The 20,003-nt window shown below is 43.0% G+C and overlaps 1 protein-coding gene across 15 annotated transcripts in view; it reads left to right on the top strand.

The window, feature by feature from the left end:
• PPFIBP1 (PPFIA binding protein 1) overlaps nucleotides 1–20,003 on the top strand; it is a 117,704-nt gene that overhangs the window by 87,886 nt on the left and 9,815 nt on the right. For 4 of the 15 annotated variants that reach the window (XM_030041559.2, XM_041129665.1, XM_041129664.1 and 1 more), the window contains 14 exons: nucleotides 1,296–1,357; nucleotides 2,070–2,154; nucleotides 5,660–5,817; nucleotides 6,756–6,886; nucleotides 8,429–8,479; nucleotides 9,656–9,716; nucleotides 10,824–10,853; nucleotides 12,040–12,220; nucleotides 13,717–13,749; nucleotides 16,041–16,182; nucleotides 16,463–16,591; nucleotides 17,263–17,413; nucleotides 18,649–18,760; nucleotides 18,910–18,998. In XM_030041559.2, coding sequence (XP_029897419.1) covers nucleotides 1,296–1,357; nucleotides 2,070–2,154; nucleotides 5,660–5,817; nucleotides 6,756–6,886; nucleotides 8,429–8,479; nucleotides 9,656–9,716; nucleotides 10,824–10,853; nucleotides 12,040–12,220; nucleotides 13,717–13,749; nucleotides 16,041–16,182; nucleotides 16,463–16,591; nucleotides 17,263–17,413; nucleotides 18,649–18,760; nucleotides 18,910–18,998 — 1,415 coding nt within the window. The remainder of the gene's footprint in view (nucleotides 1–1,295; nucleotides 1,358–2,069; nucleotides 2,155–5,659; nucleotides 5,818–6,755; nucleotides 6,887–8,428; nucleotides 8,480–9,655; nucleotides 9,717–10,823; nucleotides 10,854–12,039; nucleotides 12,221–13,716; nucleotides 13,750–16,040; nucleotides 16,183–16,462; nucleotides 16,592–17,262; nucleotides 17,414–18,648; nucleotides 18,761–18,909; nucleotides 18,999–20,003) is intronic. The other 11 variants (XM_030041571.2, XM_030041568.2, XM_030041562.2 and 8 more) reach the window with 6 other exon arrangements.

Genomic DNA, 20,003 nt, shown 5'->3' with positions numbered 1-20,003 from the left:
TTTCAGAAGTGCTTTCCAGAATAGCTTTCTGCATGTGTTTGCAAAACTGCTTTAACAAACATTGTTAGGTTGCATCATCTATAACCCTTAGTTACACTTACAGTAAAATTTGAGAATAAGGGTGATTATATCATACTTGAAATACAAAGTTTTCTGAAGAAAAGCTGGTAGACAGAGAAAGATTTGGTCTCATGGAGACTCACAAAACAGTTGCCTCTCAATGCAATGCCGTCGCAATCCAGTAAACCAGATTTTCAGTTAGCATAACTGAGTGAAAATCATTGGAACTGGATCAGTTGCTGTTTTAGCCCAATGTGTCCAAATGTCTTTCATCTAGAAAGCCAGCCAGGCAGCTTGTTTTCTTCTTGCATTTAATTAAGGAGGAAAATGTTCTTCCCACTCTGTCTGTTTTCCAAGAAATTTTAGGAAGTTAAAACAAGGTAAAATGCTTTCTTGCATGTGAATTTGGCCACCTGCTTATGTTTGTAATGTAATTTAAAGTTTATTTCATTTATGCAAGGTAGATTTTTAGCAAAAATGGAGATATTTCCATTCTTTTTGAATTTCTAGTCCAGAACACCTCCAAAATCTAACCTTGTTAGAACATATATGTTTCTATGTATTTATACTTCTTTGTAAATAAGGATTCTAGATGAAGCACAGAACACTGTCATTTCTATTGGGGACCTTTTCAGTGTCTAAACTACAATATATATTCTAGCATGACTGCTTATCACAGCAAATACTTGTATCATTCCATTGTGCTATGCTCATTTCTACATCCATACTGAATTAAGACTAAGCATCACTGCACAATGCTTTCTTCATCATATCCATTAATCCTGTTGCTTTGTAGAGTGGGTTTTTGAGATGCCATCTGGGCTGTTTGTTGACTGTTGTAATGAGGATGTGTTTTATTGCACTCCAAATGTATTATTTTATATTTTGGACTTTTTGTTTTGCAATTATTTGATTATTTGAAAGATGGAGATTGTGAAAGTCAAGCAGTAGTTTTACTCTTGACTTTTCCATTTTCCTAAGGCTGGGGGGTGGGTAAGGAAATTTCCTGAATTTCATCATTTCCTTGATAAAAATGTCAGAAAAAAGATTTTGAAGAAAAAGGGTTTTCCTCTATATATTTCCATCTAAAATAGAATTTAAGTGGCTTATATTTTGTCTTTTAATTTGTAAATTTACTTTCAGATATTACCGAGTTGCTTCTAGGTTTTTTGTTTTTCTTATTTCCTTACACTGTCTGATTTAAATTGACTTAGAGAACTGTATTGTGTTTTTAGATATAGAAGTACAGAAAATGAAGAAGGCGGTAGAATCTCTAATGGCAGCAAATGAAGAAAAGGTAGCAAAGTCATTTTTTTGGTAATCATTCATCAGATTGAGTTAAATCTTGAAAAAAATCTTCACATACGACCTTGTCACAATTCAATTAAAAAATTAAATTGTAAGAATCAATGATTCACTGTAGTAAGAAGCACTGCAGTGCCTTTAAGGGACTGTAACTGAGCATTTATGAGCTCTGTCGCATGTACACAGAGTCCTTATATTGTTGTGTCATTCAATTCAGTGCAACTGTGATTTACACTGTGTTCTGAAAATGTAAAGAGCTCCATACAAGTCCCATGAGATATCACAGGCTGCATTTCCAAAAGGGCTTCCTGTAAAGTACGAATTGTTTTCATGTATGATTTTGCACATTCATATGCATGTGCATTTTGTAGGATGTTTTCTTTTGATCACCAAAGCCCTAAATCCTTTGATTACTGCTTTCTTTGTACATGACAAATTTATTATACTCTACCTTTGACTTAACAAGGGAGCTGAAATCCACTTTCAAGGCTGGGACAATTCTGGTGATTAACCAGATGATCGTTTTTGCTAAATACAAGTTTCGATATTTTCAAGGCCTCTCGGAGTTCTTGGTCCTGTCCCATCCACACATCCCATTTCTTCTAGTCTCACAACCAATTAAACTGAAGAATATCTAGTATTTGTATTTCTTATTTTTGATTTGCTGAAGAAAGAAGCACAGTCACAACTTCCCTTTATTTTAGGATAGGAAGATAGAAGAGCTTCGGCAATCTCTGAATAGGTACAAGAAAGTTCAAGACATGGTGATATTGGCTCAAGGTAAAAAAGGTATTGTACAATCAAAAAAAATTTAAACTCTGCTCTTATTTAAACTCTAGGTGCATTGTGGTAGTGTTACATCGACTCCTAGACTTATTATCTTTGGAGGCATCTCTCAGGTAGAGTAAAAGCCAGGTCTTCAACAGGTGTGAACTGGTACATTGCCTTTTTTCTCCAGGCAGCTGCACGTTTGGGTGCTGTCCCATTTATCATCTGGTAGTAGTAACTATTATTGTCATGTTGCTGATTTCCCCCTTGTAAAATTAGTTTGAATATGATAAGCTCCCAGGCTCTTTCTATAGCCTCCTGAAATGCCTTTCAGGGCTGGCTGCTACATTAACTGCTGAAAATTGCTGTTCCCCTCTCTTGCATGTATTCCTGGGGAGGGGTTGGTAGCTGAGCAGAGCAGTGCCTGAGCATGCACATTCCTACAAGCCAAACCAGCACCGCCCCAGCGGCTGCGCGCGCTGTAATAGCAATGCCTGAGAGCTGCAAAAATGTCTGTAGCAAAGTGGATGTGCTGCCAGGACTGTGTTACGATGACATGCCACATCTTTGGCATGTAATGAAGCCTTCACAAACCACCACGTGCAGCAGCTGTGGAATAGTTTTCCTTACCGTAGTTGGGGGCCAGGCTGGCTTTTCCTACCAGTCTTTTTCACCCCCCCCCCCCAAAAAAAAAGTCTTCTCTGCCACCAGATAATGAGCTTAACTGTGTGGCTGAAATGGTAGCTATAATGTATACCATAACATATGTTCCAAGACTGGCGGAGGTTTCCAAATCCAGGAGCTTCTGATCCCCAAAGGTGATAAATGTTGAAGTGGTCATCAGTTTGATGTAATTGCATTAAATACCCTATCTTTCTCCTTTCTCCCTTAGAAGAAAATTAGAAGAAACACATGTAGAACATTACACTGAAATCATGCTGGGTTTTCAGATGAAAACACTTAGATGTTAGAAAATCACCATATCCCTTTACAGCAGTAATCCTGCCCTGGTGGGGTTTTTCCCTGCATCATCCTGTTCTTTCAGCACTCAAGTTGCATTTTGTAGGTCACTGTCCTCTGAAAGACCTGTCCTCAACAAATTTTAGACATTAGCATTCTGGTAATGTATGCACGTATAATATATGCACAACTTAAAAGTCTGTGCGCCCCAGTGTTGTATTACCACCTTATGGAAACCTCCTTTGTCATTGAGTCCTCTGAAGGCCAGAGAAGGCCAACCCAGCCTTCCACAGACCTCGAATTGACCCAGGCTCGTTACCAGAGCTTCTTTAGGACGGACAAGGGCTTGTGGCTTTTGTTGGCCATGCAAATGCTGGAGGTGGATGACCTTCCTAGGAGAGGGATGTGGGAGCCCCCAGGGCTGAAGATTGTTAATAGCCAGAAAGGAGTGAGGAGGCACAATATGTATTTTTGTGGTGGTGGATTCACGTTTGGGCTTTTGGGCCAAGGCAGGTAAAGTAGATGGCAGAGCCCTATCTGGACATGCTGCCAAGACTGGGGCTAAGACCCAGGGAAAAGAGAGGTTCCTGGTGCCCCTCTGCTTCTGCCTGGCTTTTGAGAGGCCATCCCTGTGGGGAGGTGGTGATTGCAGCAAGGAGATCCTGAGCTCCGCCTCTGAGGGCGCTGCCGTGGTTTAACCCCAGCCAGCAACTAAGCACCACACAGCCCCCACCCAGTGGGATGAGGGAGAGAATTGTGAAAAAAAAAAGTAAAATTCCTGGGTTGAGATAAGAACAGTTTAATAGAACAGAAAGGAAGAAACTAATAATGATAGTAATAACAATAATAAAATGGCAATACTGATAGAATGATTGGAATATACAAAACAAGTGATGTGCAATGCAATTGCTCACCACCTGCCGACCGATGCCCGGTTAGTTCCCAAGCAGGAATCCCCCCAGGCCAACTCCCCCCAGTTTATATACTGGGCATGACGTCACAGGGCATGGAATACCCTGTTGGCCAGTTTGGGTCAGCTGTCCTGGCTGTGTCCCCTCCCAACTTCTTGCGCCCCTCCGGCCTTCCTGCTGGCTGGGCATGAGAAGCTGAAAAATCCTTGATTTAGTCTAAACACCACGTAGCAACAACTGAAAACATCAGTGTGTTATCAACATTCTTCTCACACTGAACCCAAGACATAACACTATACCAGCTACTAGAAGGAAAATTAACTCTATCCCAGCCGAAACCAGGATAGGTGCCGGCTGATTTGCAGGGCTGCCTGAAAGCCCTCAGCCACGGTCTGCAGCTGCCTGTCCTGCTCCCCCACGAGCACTACAGCCCCAAGGTGGGTGCAGCAGTGGGTACAGGCAGCAGCTTCTCCTAGTCCGGTGTCATGGACGTAAGCCTGGACGGGACCTGGCATGCGCCAGAGCATGCCGGGCTGAAAACTGTCTGTGGGCTTTGGATCTTGGTATGTAAGGACTTTTCCTTCCTCAAAACAACTGAGCGGCACTAAGGACATAGGCGCGGTCTTCGATCTGCAAGGCTGGGATAGCACGTTATCAGTGAGGGAAGAGGAAAGGTGGTGATGAGGGCAAAACACTGTGCCGAGTGTTGGAGGAGTAGCATTTTTTTGAGTAGGTGTGGCTCTTTCGTGCAGTGCTATGCCTTCAAAGACAGGAGGATGTTAAAAAAGACCTCAAGTCTCTGGGAACTGTGCTTTCTGGTCAATTGATGGACCATGGACAGAGATTTCAGACAGTGAAAAATGGGCGGGAAAGGTTTTTGCTGTGAACAGACTTTGACTTGTCTTGCATCAGATCTTTGGCAATGAGTGCTAGGTTTCTGCTCACTTTTTAGAAAGTATTGGTTGCCTTGAACTTTTTCTTGTCAGTGTCAGCACTCTGGTATCAATGGCAAGTGTGGAAGTCCAAGCCTTTTGGTAGTACTGAGGTAGTTCAGGAGCAGCGAGTTGCTCATTGGGAGCAGAGGATGCCAGATACTGGTGTAGTGGGGCTACGGTATTAACTAAATGAGACACACTCAGTTTGTGGCAGTCTGCAAACATAATGTAATAACTTAAAAGCTGGTGTTAGACTCTTGGGCAGTGGGCTGCATTTTTCCTATGGGTAACTTGAAGATACCGTAGAGACATCTTAAGTTTCAGGCAGATTTGACCCCCTGGTCTTTCCCTAGTGAATAAGGGAAAAGAAGTATTTAGAATGAAATTCCAGAACATGGGACAGGAAATAACTACTCCAGTTTATTCAGCTTGTTGAAACTGATCCCACTAAATGCCCTGAGGGTATTTGCTGGGCTTTTTGCTGTCAGATGTATGTCCTTCCTCTGCTCCAACCCTGCTATGTTTTGGTGGTTGAATTGGGAAGTGACATTTGTCAATGACTCCCCTTCCTCTATTGTAGTCTGTCCTAAAACAAACAAACAAACAAAAACCTTAGCTTCTTCCCTTTTTGGCCCATAAATGAGCACACCTTGTGTGGGAGCGAGGGTCATCATGTATCCATAAGTAAAGCCAACAAGTTTCCATCTTCTCTCCCTTCAGGCAAGGAAAGTGATGGTGAAGACTTCTTGAATTCAGGGTCTGTTTCCACGGTTTTACTGGACACACCAAGTCTGACTGACCCAGAGAAAAGCCCATCCCCAACTCCAGTAACAGCATCTCCAATCCATGATGAGTTTAACGTGAATATTCACGAAGAGGTATCTTTTTTTCTTCCTTATTTAATGCCATCACTCCTTGAAAACATTGCTTGTGCTGGATTCATATTGCAGATGCCAAAACTCAAGTTTCTGAAAACATCTTTTTCTGGGTTGCACAGTTTTTAGTAATGTCCCATATCCTTTTGGAGAATGTAGTTTTCTTGTGAAAGCTGCTGAGGAGTTTCATTTGAGTTTAAATTTATTTTTCTTAATCATCAGATGGGATTAGGAGACAGCAAATAGTTGTATTTGTCATGAGAATGGGTCTAAACTACTTTTCCTATCAAACATAGAAACTACTTTTCATATCAAACATAGCTGTTTTAGGAGCTGCATTTAATTTGTCAGGAACCTGAAGTAAGCATCTTGGGACTTATTAAATATATCCTGTCATATTTAAAAGGATGCAGTCATCATTACATCCATTCAGTTAAATGGTAGGTAGGTTGTGGTCCAATGTCTGATTTTTACAATCACATTTTCCAGTAATAAAACTATAGATCTCTCCTCTTAAAGGTCTGAGAACAGGGACTTGACTTGCTTAACCAAACAGCGTGAACACACCATGAAGAAAACCAAATTGAATTAAATGTTTAACAGCTTTTTGGTATTCTCTGAGTGGCTGAGGACAGGAGTAAACCTGAAAAGTGAACTACCCTTCATGGGGTCTGTGGTCGAGATAGATTTAGCAGGCAGCTTTCAGAGACTTGCGAGATTTTTGTCTATGCTGTAGCTTATCTGTGCAGTGATTCATGTTCTGTCTTCAGTGCCATCTTTCAAGCAGTAAATCACTGTATTACAACAGAAAGAAAAAAATCACTTTTAAAAATCTTATTTCAGATCCTTCTTTTCATAGTTTATCTGTTACTCTTTTTTTCATTTATGAATGCTTGATTTCATCTCAAAACAGTATAACATATATTCTTCATTCTTTTTAGAATTCCTTACAGATCCACACCAGTATTTTACAGATTTCAATCCCTTCTTTTTCATCAACATCCAAGAGTTCAGAAACTGTTGCAGAGAAAGTGAAAACACAGCCTAGGCCAGATCCTGCAAGTGAAACGAGGTATTATTGTTTCCATGTATTTTTCAATTGTAAACCCAATATTCTGTGGCATTTAATGAGAGTAATAATGTGTCAGTTACTGTATTGTCAAGTCATTAAGTCAGTTAAACAAGGCTAGCATTCACTTGACTAGCTATAGCAAACTAAGCTTATGTTCATGAAGCGCATTGATTAGATTTTTTCAGTAAGCAAGGATTAGTATGCTGTTGCTTGTAGCAGCACTCATACTTTATACCAGCTGCTTCGCAAGAAATGAACAGAAGGAGGGAAAAACTGATCTAATGTAATGGAGGACACAGAATCGTTATTTTTATCTAGGTTTACATCATCTAGGTATGGCTGAGATAGTGTTGGCTGTGCTAGCACAAATGCATTCCTGGTGATTTGCATTCAAACATTTTCCACAGTTGCTCAAAGGCTGGTGTAAGGCACTGCCAAAACTGCAACAAAAGGACTGTCTGCCTCTAGCCTCGAGCTGTTAATGGAGCCCCAGAAGGAAACCCAAGTGGCGTTTCAGAAGATCAGAGAAAGAGATACCCTTGCTGCTGCCCTTTGGCATGATGAGATGCAAAGATACTTCTTCACTCGCTCTTAGGAGAGCCCTGCCTGAGGTTTTGAAAGCCAGACGAGATGTGTAGGCACGGTGTCCCAGGGACGCTGGGGGGGGATGCGTGGCTGCACCCCGGGGCTGTGGCTGAGCTGTGGCCCCCAGGGCCCCCAGGCTTGAATGCAGCGGCAGCCTCCTGGGTGAGAAGTGGCCCTGAGTTCCCTCCAGCGGTTCTAAGCCTGCACCCTCCTTGCCCTGGTGAGGAAAGCTGGCCCCTGCAGATCTGGACTGGCACTGCAGGGAGTACTGAAAAGCACACCAGACTCGCAGGGAGGCAAAGGCTGTGCTAGGGTTTTTTCTTCTGGGTCCAAATCCCTGGCTTTATCTAAATGAGTCTCAAATACTGAGAATCCAGAGGCAAGGAAGTCTTGTTGGCTGTAAACCATCATCGATCTCGATGTGAAAAATCAGTGCAAGCACAAGTTGATGTGTGATTTTTCCAGTTCCAGTCAAGGAAAGCATCCTATCCAGAAGACCAGCTTTGCTTGGTTTCTGCTGTGCTGTGCCTCATGCAGCTCTAGCCACCACCAGCAGGGATTTAATCTGTGTCCCCTCTCGGAAAAAAACAAAGCACTAACCTGCAGCAAAATGCCCTGAGCTGTGGGTGACTCACAGGGAGCCCGTGACCTCCACTACTTGCTGCTGCTGCAGACCCTGCACATGCTGTAACCTCTGCATTTATTTAAGCTGAATAGTGCAGTGTTGTCATCACAGTGCAAGTTGTCTTCCCTGGGGCTCTTGAGCTCACCTTTGTCCTTTATCTTTCACAAGACTTGCCACCGTAGAGGAGAAAATTTGCCATGTGTTAGTACTATAACAGCTGAAGTGAAAACAGGATTAAAGCAGGCTGAGATGAGAGGATTTCTGCATCAGCAAGGTGTTTGGATGGGATCCCCAAATGCCTTACTTTTTTCATATCTTTTTTGGTTTTACAGTGAAGGAAGAACAAGTTCCTCCCCAGAAACTCAGCTGTGTGATAGTCCAGTGTAAGTATAATAATCAAAAATGTTTAGGAAACATACTTATATGTGATCATTGACTTGAAACCCCCCCAATGCACCCCCCATATTTTACATACGCATGTAAATATGTCAACTAATTCTAGCCAAGATGATGTGTAGTGGTGGTGGTTTTCTGCTCATGTTCTATGTTTTCGTGATCATTATTTTCCTATGCTTTATCTGTGCACATGTGCAGTTAATTTCTTTTACATTGTGAAGCATCTCTAATTGGGTTGTAGACTGTCAATGTACTTTGAAATTTACAGTTTTCTGTAGTATATGCGCATGTGATTTGCTTTTTTCTTTTGATAGTGGGCGGAAGGTGATCAGCTGACTACAATGAGAAAATAATTTTAATTCCTGCCACATAGCCATATTCCCTAGGGAAATCAGTGGGACTATTTATGAACTTGACGAGTCAAAGCGATTTGTTAGTAAGGAGCCTAAGTCAACAGGGTTTGTCTGGTGCACAGTGTGAGGTTCAGCAGCTGTTTCTATTTTGAGTGACTTAGTGCCACGAGAATATTCCCAAAGCCAAATTCTATTCCCCTTATGTTGGTATAAAGATAGGTAACTTTGTAAAATTCAGTGAAGTTACTCTTAATTTATACCTGGTTGCGGGAAAAACTTTAATGGTAACTTTCTTTTCAACCAGACTTAAGTGTTCTAGACTGTAAATCCCACCAGAAGTTGGGGGATATCTGATCTGAAATGGAAAATGGAACTGAAGATAAAATACTAAAACACACATGCTTGACTTAATATGCTTGGCTTCTTTAAGGATTAAATTAGTCAGAAGCCTGTTGCTAAAAATACTGGGTTTCATAGCTTTTGTTTATATCACTTCCTTTGCCTGTGTAACTTCTGGTTGTCCTTCTGAAAATATAACATTAAATAAGAAGCCAAAAATATCCAAAGGTAGCCATCATGTCACTGAGGCATTAGCAGCAGTAATTACGATGTGGAGGTTTTTACAGTATCTCATCAAATTGCGTGGGCTCTGATTAGTGCATTAATTGCCTTAATTCAAAATGTCTTTGTATTTAGTATATCTCATCATGTATTTTAATGCTTCCTTTCAAGCTGATTCCTGAGAGTGTGTTTATCTCAACAAATTTAATTCCAGTAACTTGGCTTGGTTTTTTTATGTCATTGTTTCAGAACTTCCTCTCTGCAGAAGTCGAGCAGTCTGAGCAGTTTGAGAAAAGAGACATCCGAAGCGGTTGGTTTAGTCTCTTACTTCCTCCCATCCCCTTAGAAATAGGGGTGACGTCTCTGTTGCAGCAGTGACCCTGTGGATGCTCTGTTGCCGCCTTCTGAGAAATTCTGAGTCAGAGTAGGGCTGCTCATGTCGTGTGTTAGCTATGGTCACATACATGTGACATCTTCCAGATTTTATTAAAGGAGAAAATCTGTCCTTGAAAACACAGGTGCTTTTTTTTTTTTTTTTTTTTTTTTTTTTTTTGCATGAGGTGTTTACTTGAGACTCTCTTGCTGTGTTTTTCCTCAGATAATGAGGTGGGGTTTTTTAGCTGATATGCTTTTCTGATTTAAGACAAGAAGAAAGTCCCACTACCACTTCCTACCCGTGTTTAAGATGAAGAATTTGGGAAGGCCATGTAATTAATGCATTATAAAATACAGTCTGGGGTGACTATATGTTTTAGGTGGTCGGGAACAAAGTACTGAGCCTTTGTATGTCTGGTGATAGCTTCAGTTCGGGTCTCTTCTGAAGTGACCAAAAGCAACTAGCCTCTAACAATATCACCAAATCAGGGCAATTCCTGTGCTCTTTTTTGACAGCCTGAGCTCCTAAAAGCTGAGTTCCCCAATACCCAAGCTGCTGAGCTGTGCCTTACAGCTCAGGAGGGATGTTGACAGAACTGAAAATGTAACCAGAACTTGATGATGAGAGCTAGAGTTCATTGGTTAGGGTTGTTTTTTTTTTGTTTATTTGGACAGCCAAGGAGTGGAGGCTGTGGATGTTTTTACCTATTTGGCTTCTACCATGTCTGATTCCTGTTTTGGGTCCCCTCAGCCAGCTCTGCCAATTAGTGCCTTAACAGACTGCATGTCACTAATTATGTACACAGCTAATCTTTTACAAAGTAAACCAAAGCAACTGTATTGTCATGTCAGCTCACTGACCTCAAAGAAAGCAGGAATTAATCTGTGTGAAATACAGCTCTGAAGAGATTTATTTTGGGGGAGAAAAAATAGGCAGGGAAGGGTATTTCAGTCAGAATTTAACTCAGGGTAACCATAATTTAATTGAATACTGGCTATAAACCATGACTTGTTAAATGTCTTTCTTAATCTTTCCAAACAGGACAGAGACTCTGCACAGAAGCCAACAGAGGTAACGTGTGTGCGCGCACTCGTGCGTGTACATGGAGAAACACAGACAGTGAGCGGGTGTTGAAAGGCTCAGTTGTGTGAAATTGCGACATGCAGATCCAGAGGGGGAATAGAAGACCTGCAGACAAAATAGTGAGGAGTATATGTGATGGTTGTCACCATCACTTCAGCGTCAGGCTTGTAGTGTCTCGCACGTTCTTGTCTTCTCACACGTGGATTATGTTTCAGTCTGGTTGAGCAGAAGGTTGCCATCTAAGCTAATGTTTCCCCCACGTATTCTACCACTAGATAATTAGCAAAGCTAACCATTAAGTATTTTACTGACTCTGTAATTACCTTTGATTAGTGTCTCTTTAAAAACCTTTGGCTTTCCAAATGTGAGTAGCAACTGTGTTCCTAAAAAGACTGTCGTTGCAGAACAGTTACCCTGCGGTACTGTATGGCCATAGTTTGCATGCAACAAGTATTACCTATAGGAAGACCTGAGCAGGGACAACATACCTCAGATACCAGTCGTAAGGTGAATGCTGTATCAATTCAGCAAAAGCCAAAGATCATATTTGGATTGTGAATGGGTTTGCTTCCTTCTTCTTTTAAAGAGACAGTGAAACAACCGGCAAGGTTAAAACTACTGCTTTAAATTGGTTAACTGGTATGTCTGATGTCAGTCCTGACATTTATTCTTCTCGCTTGGTATTTAATTCCCTCTCAGCTTTGGCAGTGGACATAGTCAATTAATCCATTAATTCTGAAATTGCAAAGCAGTGATAGACAAAAAAAGAGCTGTCTGACACTTGGCAGAGAACTGATATACTGTGGGGGTCCCATCTCTCTCTTTGCTTCCCACTGCCCCTACAGCTACCAGCGGGGGAGACAGAAACCCTGGAAAGCTGGAAAAGTTCAAAGCCTTCCAGGACTGTATTTTTACCTTTTCCATACCTGTAAGCCAGCCTTGCAGAAACTGAGAAACATCTTAGAGAAGACATGTTACTCTTAGAAGGTAGTGCTAGTAATCCTGCATCCTGAACATATTCAAATGAAGATCTTGTTTATGTTTTCCTTTATGGCTTTTACATTCTGTTTTTTTGTAGTAACAAATGAGAGGGACTCTCCAGATTATCTGCACTTTGCAGTCTCTCTCAAAAGGCCTTTTGCAATTCCCCGATACTGAATCTTTATTTCCCTAACTTCAGCAGGTTAAACCTCCTGTGGAAGGTAATAATTTTGCAACCCTCCCTCCAAAGTCTCCTTCTCATGGTGGCACAGGCGACGAGGATAGTTTTGGTACCCGTAAAGCCAGATCTTCGTTTGGACGAGGCTTTTTCAAGATAAAAAATAACAAGAGGACCGCGAGTGCCCCCAATCTGGGTAGGTATGATGCACCTGCATGCAGATTCTGTGCATTTTGAAGGGTCTTAACAACAGCTGTAGCTGTCTTAAGAAGTAGGAAGGCCAGCCTTAGTCTCACTGTGACTTGGTGGCACTTTTCTCAGTAGAATGTTTGGAAAATATCAAACCACCAAAAAAAACCAGGAGAAAACCTCACTGATGTAATGAAGTATTTGACCTGTTTCAACTTCTGCTGTGATATCTCCCCTGGGACCTTGTAGTGGATTGCTGCTGTTTTGAAATGCTAGCTGTCTGGCCATAGTTCACACATGGGATTTGTGGGCTTTGTTTTCCCCTGGCTCCATCCTCAGTTTATCTTTCCTAAGATTTTCAGATGTACAAAAATGAGGCAGCAGCACTCAGTCTTCCTCTTTATTTTATGTGTATTTAAGCAGCCTAGCAAAAGAGATGGTGACAACAGGAACAGGATTGACATGTTATTCAAGCTCATGTTGATTTTTGGACCTCTAATGGAGGGGGGCTTATTTTGGTATTGTCATTTGATTACATTTGCACGTGACAAAGAAATAAACAAAATGTTCTGCTTAATGCAGAAGTCGCTGTTGCCACCACCTGAAATCCTACTTGCATTCACTGCTCTGCTAGAGTGGTCTTTCCACTGTTCCAGTTCAAGCATCATGTGAGTCTGTGCATCAGATCTACCGCCATTCATCTAAAGTTTTTGGCTTTCTCTTGCACAAGATTTAGGAATTTAGCTCTTATCTTTCAGAAGCATGAAGGGGGATAGCTTCTGCTTTGTTGAGCAGAAGAGTCTCCTGTTCTTACTTACTCAAAGATAATTTTAGACTTTTGTTCAAAAGAAATAACATACCTACACATTTATTATACATTGCCTGTATTTGCCTGTGACATACAGCGTGGGAACTTGCTAGCTTACTTGGAATAGATGTACAGTCTATTCTGAGGGTTAGACTCTTTGCTTTGGTTTATTTCATGTGTGCTTTTGTGTAATCACTTGTTTCATCCTGAAATTAATTTGTCTAATAAAGTGGAGTACTTGTGGCTGTCTTAAAGGACTGGAAGATGGGCCATCTAGATCAGGGTCCTGTGAATTTGAGTAAGTTATTTTGTTACCCAAATTTCAGTGCTTCCATCTGTAAAGCTGGTGTCCAGATATTGCCACCTCATGGGAGCCTACCTGAGTCACTTGTCCAATGTGTGTGTCATGGAGCAAGTGACCTCCCTGCACCGAAGTGACTGTGGTGTTGTTTTACCCTCTCCACCACAGAGCTCTACTGCATTTCTTTTTTGTGAGAGGGGGATTAACAGTGAATTGGTAATCCCAATCTCTGTGTGAATTCAGCATTGCGTGTGGCGCATGTGTCTCATGTACCTCCCTCCTTTTGTCTTGTATTTTGCTGATGTAAGTTTTGAACTGTGTTTTACCTTGTCCCTCTGCGTGTTCTTTCCCGTTGTGCTGCGTGTGGTTATGTGCGTTGTTTGGATATCTGAAGATCGCAGTCGAAGTGCAAGTGCACCTACTTTAGGTATAGTAATCCTGCATGTCTGCCTGTACCAGCGCTGTGTTGTGACTGCTGCTAACAGCTGGTTATGGCCACACACTTTTCGAACAAGAACTAGACACCAGAGCTCTGCATCAAAACTTTTGTCCATCACTAAAAGGAGTTTTCATGTAACATCTGCCCTCTGCTGAAAGTCAGCTGCACCATTTCTCAGTAACTGCTACTAATGAGAGAGATTGCGGGTTAATTTGCAGAGTCCTTTGCCGTAACTTTGAGCACAAAGTTACCCACAGACTGAGGTAGCAGGTGAGCAGCAGTGATGTTTAAATACTGGACGCACCTTTGTGCTGTCATCTGTCCTGGAGTCCCTAGAAGAGCTTAAAGGGTGACAAAGCAGGGAATGAGGTGTATTTCCCAGGTGTTCACTTAGGGGAGTTCTGGGGGGAAAGGATACGTAATTCCTCTTCTAAGATGTAGTTTATTATATAATAAACAAACGAGAAATAATCGGGGCAGATGGGGATGGAGCTGTTCGTGTAGTAAAAACCAGTCTTGTGTTGTGAGTGTTCCCTGGGTAGTTCTGGCAAGGGCAGGTAAGACCTGCAGGGTCTTGCCTTAGCAAGCAGAGCTGTGTCAGCTGGGGTGGTTGTACAGCCACTCGGTGTGCCCCTCGCTGACAAAGTGCTCTGGGCCCTCTCGGTTTCCCGTGCGGCCCCTTAAATGTTGGCTGTTTTACGGGGTTGTGTCAGTGCATGAAAGGGAGTGAGGTACAAGGAGCAAATGTTGCAATACCCGCAAATCTCTGCTACTAATGCACCCAACCTTGTCCTGGTATTCTCTCTCTAGAATGCTCTTTAAATGTGTTTTTTCTAAGCTAGCACTTTTTCTTATACAAGTAAAGCAAAAACCACAACCGCAAAAGCCTGGTTTGACATTAGTATTGTCTCTCACTGGCAGGATCCCCATATTTGATAGCGGTCAAACCAAAGTGCCTGGAAATAATCTTTTATGTGACCTTGTTGCTTCACTGCAAGGTTTAACATCTAAAGTGTCAATGGAAAATGGGACATGTTCAGGTGTATTCTGGCTGAATCATTTAAACTTTGCCCGGCCGAAAGATAGGCTGGCAAAGCCTGCATTTTGTTGCTGTTTGTGGCACATTGTGGCCCCCTCAGCATTAACTCTGTGACCTGAGACCATATGTCCCAGCAATATATGCTCTACCTTGATTTACCTAACTTGTTTGCTTTTCTCCTGGAACTCTGAGAGTCAATTTCAAAAACAAATGATGGTCATCTAATTACACAGCCATGTTAAAAGCTGGTAAAAGTGGTTACAGGCCTGACTGTCAGCCTGCTGCAGGCTGCCTTGCCACGGTTGCTTCATCTGAACAGGCTCATGCTGACACTGTTCCCCAGCAAGTAAGTGGCGTGAACTCCATGTGGTAGTTTTATTCAGCTGTCTGGCACTTGCTGGCACATCTCTGCTTACGTAGTCTAGTAGATATTGCAATTCTTTTAGTTTTCTTTTTAAATGATCTTAAAATAGTTTTCTTCTTTGTTAGTTTAGCTTTTGTGACAACTTCCCTTTTGGGGACAGGAGCCCTCAGGTTTGTTGTCATAGAAAACAACAGCTACAGATCAAAGATTCAATGCTTTTAGAGTGGGTGGTAATGTTCAGGGTCTCTAATCAGAGATGCTTTGTGCATCACTCAGAAGATCTAGTTCAGACAGAGCCTAAACTCCATGGTGTTTCTCTGCAGAGGAACAAAATGTTCCACAATTTGCAGAAGCGAGGGGAAGAGGGCCCTCCTGCTCCTGGGGCAGGAGTTATTTGTTGCTGGAACTTCCTGGATGGGGAACTTATGGAATACTGTGGGTTATTAGGAAAGATGCCTGCAGGGAAATTATTTATTTTTCTGTGCTTTCGGGACTCCTCTTTTGGTTCCCTGCCATTGCACTGAATTGTTTCTGGGCATCCATGTGCCTTGGCTCTGTCTGTGAAAGGACTGTAGGAGCAATCCCCGCAGAACAGTAAACTTGGGATTTAATTCACTGATTGATTCACGAGGTGTTTTTTGCCCACCTTGCATGCAAGGCACTTAACTGGCGCAGAGCATTGCACTGGAGTGTTCCCAGTCAGGCCCATGAAGGAGCAACATGTGTTGTCTCTCTTGGATTTTCCCATCCCTCTCTGCCCCATTTTCTTAACATGGTGGCTCTCAATAATTTTAGCAAGAGTCATTCCCAAGTTCAGGAGTGTGTCTGTACAGTCCTGCGCAAGTGGGTCTTGATGGGGCTTTTGTTTTCTAATAGCTGAAACAGAGAAGGGATCTGCAGATCACTTGGATCTGGCTGGCTTGCCCCCTCGCCCAAAAGAAACGGATAGTCTACAGATGACACCACCTTCTCCGGACTCCAAGAAAAAGGCCAGGGGGATCAAGAAGTTATTTGGAAAGTAAGTAAAAGATACAAAATGACCGTTCTCCAGAGCTGGGGCTTGTACGGGGGTTTGCTGTGAACACATCTTCCCTTTTTCCCCCTCCAACGTGTGGCTCCATCGTTTTCTGTCTCAAGACCAGGAGCCAGGGTGGCATTTGAGAGAGCTAACAGTAGGTCAGTGGCAGGTAGAAGAAGAGCTACAAACCCTGTAGGAGATCTTGCCTATATTGGTTGCAGTAGTAGCAGCATGCCTTTTCCTTAGCCTAATGTGAATATGCTTTCTTCCTTTAAACTAGACTTAAAAGAAGTCAGTCTACCACGTTCAACCCAGATGACATGTCCGAGACGGAGTTCAAAAGAGGAGGGACAAGAGCAACTGCTGGGCCACGACTGGGCTGGTCTCGAGACCTGGGGCAGTCTCACAAGTAAGACGAGTGGTGCAGAGTGTGCTGGTGCTTGCCTTCCTGGCAGCTCTGGTCGAGCACGGGGTCCAAAGGAGAAGCACAGGGCAGAAATGAAACGTCCCCTCTCCTGGCAAATGGAAACCTGTGGATCCAGGCCGTTTCCTCCTTTGAGAGATGGTCTTTGCAGGGCTGAGGTTGGTTGGGTCGTGGGGTCCTGCTGCTGAGCGGAGCCTTCCTTGGTCATGGCTTCACAGGGGTGCAGCTGTGGGGCCATGTGAAGCAAGGCGTGAGCCTTCACGTGGCAAGGACAGATATTCCTCCGGTACATTCCCTGCCGCGCTTCTGGGGATTAAAGGCTGAAGTGAAACATTATGGTCTCACTTCAGAGTTTTAGCCACGCTAGGTGGCAGAGGTGGCTCTCAGTAGCATTCATAGACCGTGTTTATTATGATAGCCGCAGGAGATCAGCAGCAATCAGCACTTCATGGTGCTAACAGTTCAGAAGTAGAGACACCCTCTTCCTCGCGAGGCTCACCTAACAGCTGACCGTGATGCATGTTCTCCCCCGGCGATTGTCCCAACTCCCACAAAATACTCATAAATTAGGCTTAGGTTTTGGTTTTATTGTTATGTGTAAGAACAGGCGATTTGAGGCACAGGATTTATCAGTCTTTCTTTGGTAAAATCTGTAGTGAGCTGGACATGCCATTTGCAAAGTGGACGAAGGAGCAGGTTTGCAGCTGGCTCCAGGACCAAGGGCTAGGCTCGTACATAAGTAATGGCAAACACTGGATACTGTCCGGGCAAACACTTCTGCAGGCTTCTCAGCAGGATCTGGAAAAGGTGAGAAACACTGGAAACGCTGCTTTCAGTTAAACGTACAAAAAACCTGCTATTTCTATGCATGTAAATCATGTCTGTAAGGTGCACCCAGTAAAAATAAAAACATGAACAAGATGAGTGTTTAAAATATTGTCGTCTGCAGTGATGCCAAATCCATTTCTTTTTAGTTGAAGTTTCATAGAAATTTAATGCTCTATAATGAAACTAGTAATTACAAATAAGTGATTTAACTTCATTAAGCATGGACATATTAATCGGCTATGCCACCTTCTAAAAATATGCATGCGAGAGTGCATCATTATCCTGGGTTTGTAGCCCTGATTCATTAGCACTCATATATGGTACACTTTTTATGCCTGTGTGAGAAGGGTGTAAAAAGCTGCTCATTTGGTCTGATGGTATTTTCTGCCCAGTTTACACAAAGAGGAGTGAGGACTTGTTACACACAGGATGATCAGTCTCTTTGTCTTAAATCATTAATTTTTGTCTTTTTTCTAAAACTAAAAACAGAAAAAAGTTGATTCAGTTTATACTTTGAACCCACAGTATTCTCTAACATTTGAATTTTCAGCTTTTAAAAAATCCCTCTCCTCGCCAAATAGTAAGCTCATTTTCTCAATTAGGCAGTAAGGTGATTCAAAGTTGTGGTTATACTACAATTGGAATAAGAAAAGTATCATATGAACATAGTGGCTTGTAATAGTGTTATCAGAGGTATCATTAACTAGCAAGCACTGGTGAAATTGTATAGGGGATTGAAGAGATCCTGGAATGGCTGCACTTGCACCTAAATTGTGGAAGGTGTTATGCATTTGAAAGCATTATTAAATTTCAGTAATTCCTGGGACCTTCATATGCTCTTAACTAAATAATTCTTTTAACCTTACCTGCCTAAGTAGGAGGGAAGGAAGTAATCCCATCAAGTATTTTTCTGAATGCTAACATGGTTTATATTGTGGGATTTTTTTAACCTGGTATGAGAATATTGTGGCTGACATTTTCATACACTTTGGAATCCACCACGTTTTGAAATTAATCCACCACAGCGAGTGGATCTTTCCCTAGTGCTGAACATGTGCTAAAATGATGCTGATATTCAGCAAGTAGAAAATACACCTGCCACGTCACCAGCAAGTGCTGTGTACAGTGTGACTCTGAAGCCATTTGTAATTCAGCAGAGGGAGAAATAAAATACAGTATTGTCTCTAGGTTTGCTGCTTTCATTCCTTTCACAGGAGCTTGGGATAAAGCACCCATTGCATCGGAAGAAGCTTCAGCTTGCTCTGCAGGCACTCGGATCTGAAGAGGAAAACAATCATGGAAAACTGGATTACCACTGGGTTACCAGTAAGATTTTTATTACATACTGAAGCAGTAACTTTAGGTAGGGGTTCCTAATCATGGCTAATTTGGGGCTCAAAGAATATGGGAAGAACACTAACTGGTCCTAGGTAACTTGGCTACCACACTAACATGAGTGTCTGTCTCTGCCTTAGGGTGGCTGGATGACATTGGCCTCCCCCAGTATAAGACCCAGTTTGATGAAGGAAAGGTGGATGGCCGAATGCTCCATTACATGAGCGTGGTGAGTCAATGGCTTTTCTTTTTCCTGATATCTTTTTCATGTTCTTGGTTTCTCCCCGCTTTAATGCACTCTGGCATACCTCCAGATGGCTCAGTAAAGACCAGGTGAGACTAGAGAGACCTGCTTTCGCTATGCTTAGATATTAAATGCACATAACACCCTCCAACCTCTCAATCCCAGCCTCCCTGTCCCTCCTGCTCCCTTTGGGTCAATTTGCCAGTGACAGCAACCTTTTTTGCACCCCACAGCACAAGCAGCTGTGTCCTACCATGCACTTCTGCGAACAGCCTTCTCCCCTTCCCACGTTCACCTCCTCTCAGCTGCCCCCAAGCCTTTCCCGGCAACAGCCCCAGCCCCAAACACACTCCTTGCCCCTGCTATATGTGGGGGGAAGAGGGGTCCAGGCAGCGGCTGGCCCCAAGAGACAGCTGGCTGCGGCTAGGGAGGAGGCACCACCATTGCTCCCTCTCTTCCCCTCAGCCCTCCCACTGGCCAAATCCCGGCTGGCCCCACAAGTGGGTGCGCAAGGGGCTCTGCGGCTGCTTGGGCAGCTCTCGGGTCTCAGACAGCCGTTCTGTCTGTCCAGGGAGAGCAGGACCAGATGGGCATCTTGGGGGGCCCAGTGGCTGCAAAGAGCCAGAGAGCTGGATCACAGTGATCTGGCTTGTGGCTTCCTAGAGCAGAAAGTCGGTGCCTGCCTGGACGCCAGCAGACCATGTGTGCATTACTCTGGGCTTGTGTTAGAAGTTTTAAAGAGGAACGTAGAAGTGCCACATGGTCGCCGTCTCTGCCTGCGAGTTTTGTCCCAGATGACTAAATCTACTGAAAGGAAGCTAAAGTTGGAGCTTACTCTTACTCGCTTTTGCAGCATCGTAGAGGCTACACCTATGCACATGCAATGTACCAGAAGTACAGACTTCTCTCCAACAGCTAAACATCTTGTGAGTCCCATTGGACTTCCTGACGATAATTTCAAAGCTGTTGAATGGCTCATAAATCAGGTCT

The sequence above is a fragment of the Aquila chrysaetos genome, chromosome 17 (assembly GCF_900496995.4).
Source record: "Aquila chrysaetos chrysaetos chromosome 17, bAquChr1.4, whole genome shotgun sequence".
In the NCBI taxonomy this organism is placed as follows: Eukaryota; Metazoa; Chordata; class Aves; order Accipitriformes; family Accipitridae; genus Aquila; species Aquila chrysaetos.
This window is presented reverse-complemented; position numbering and strand designations above follow the sequence as displayed.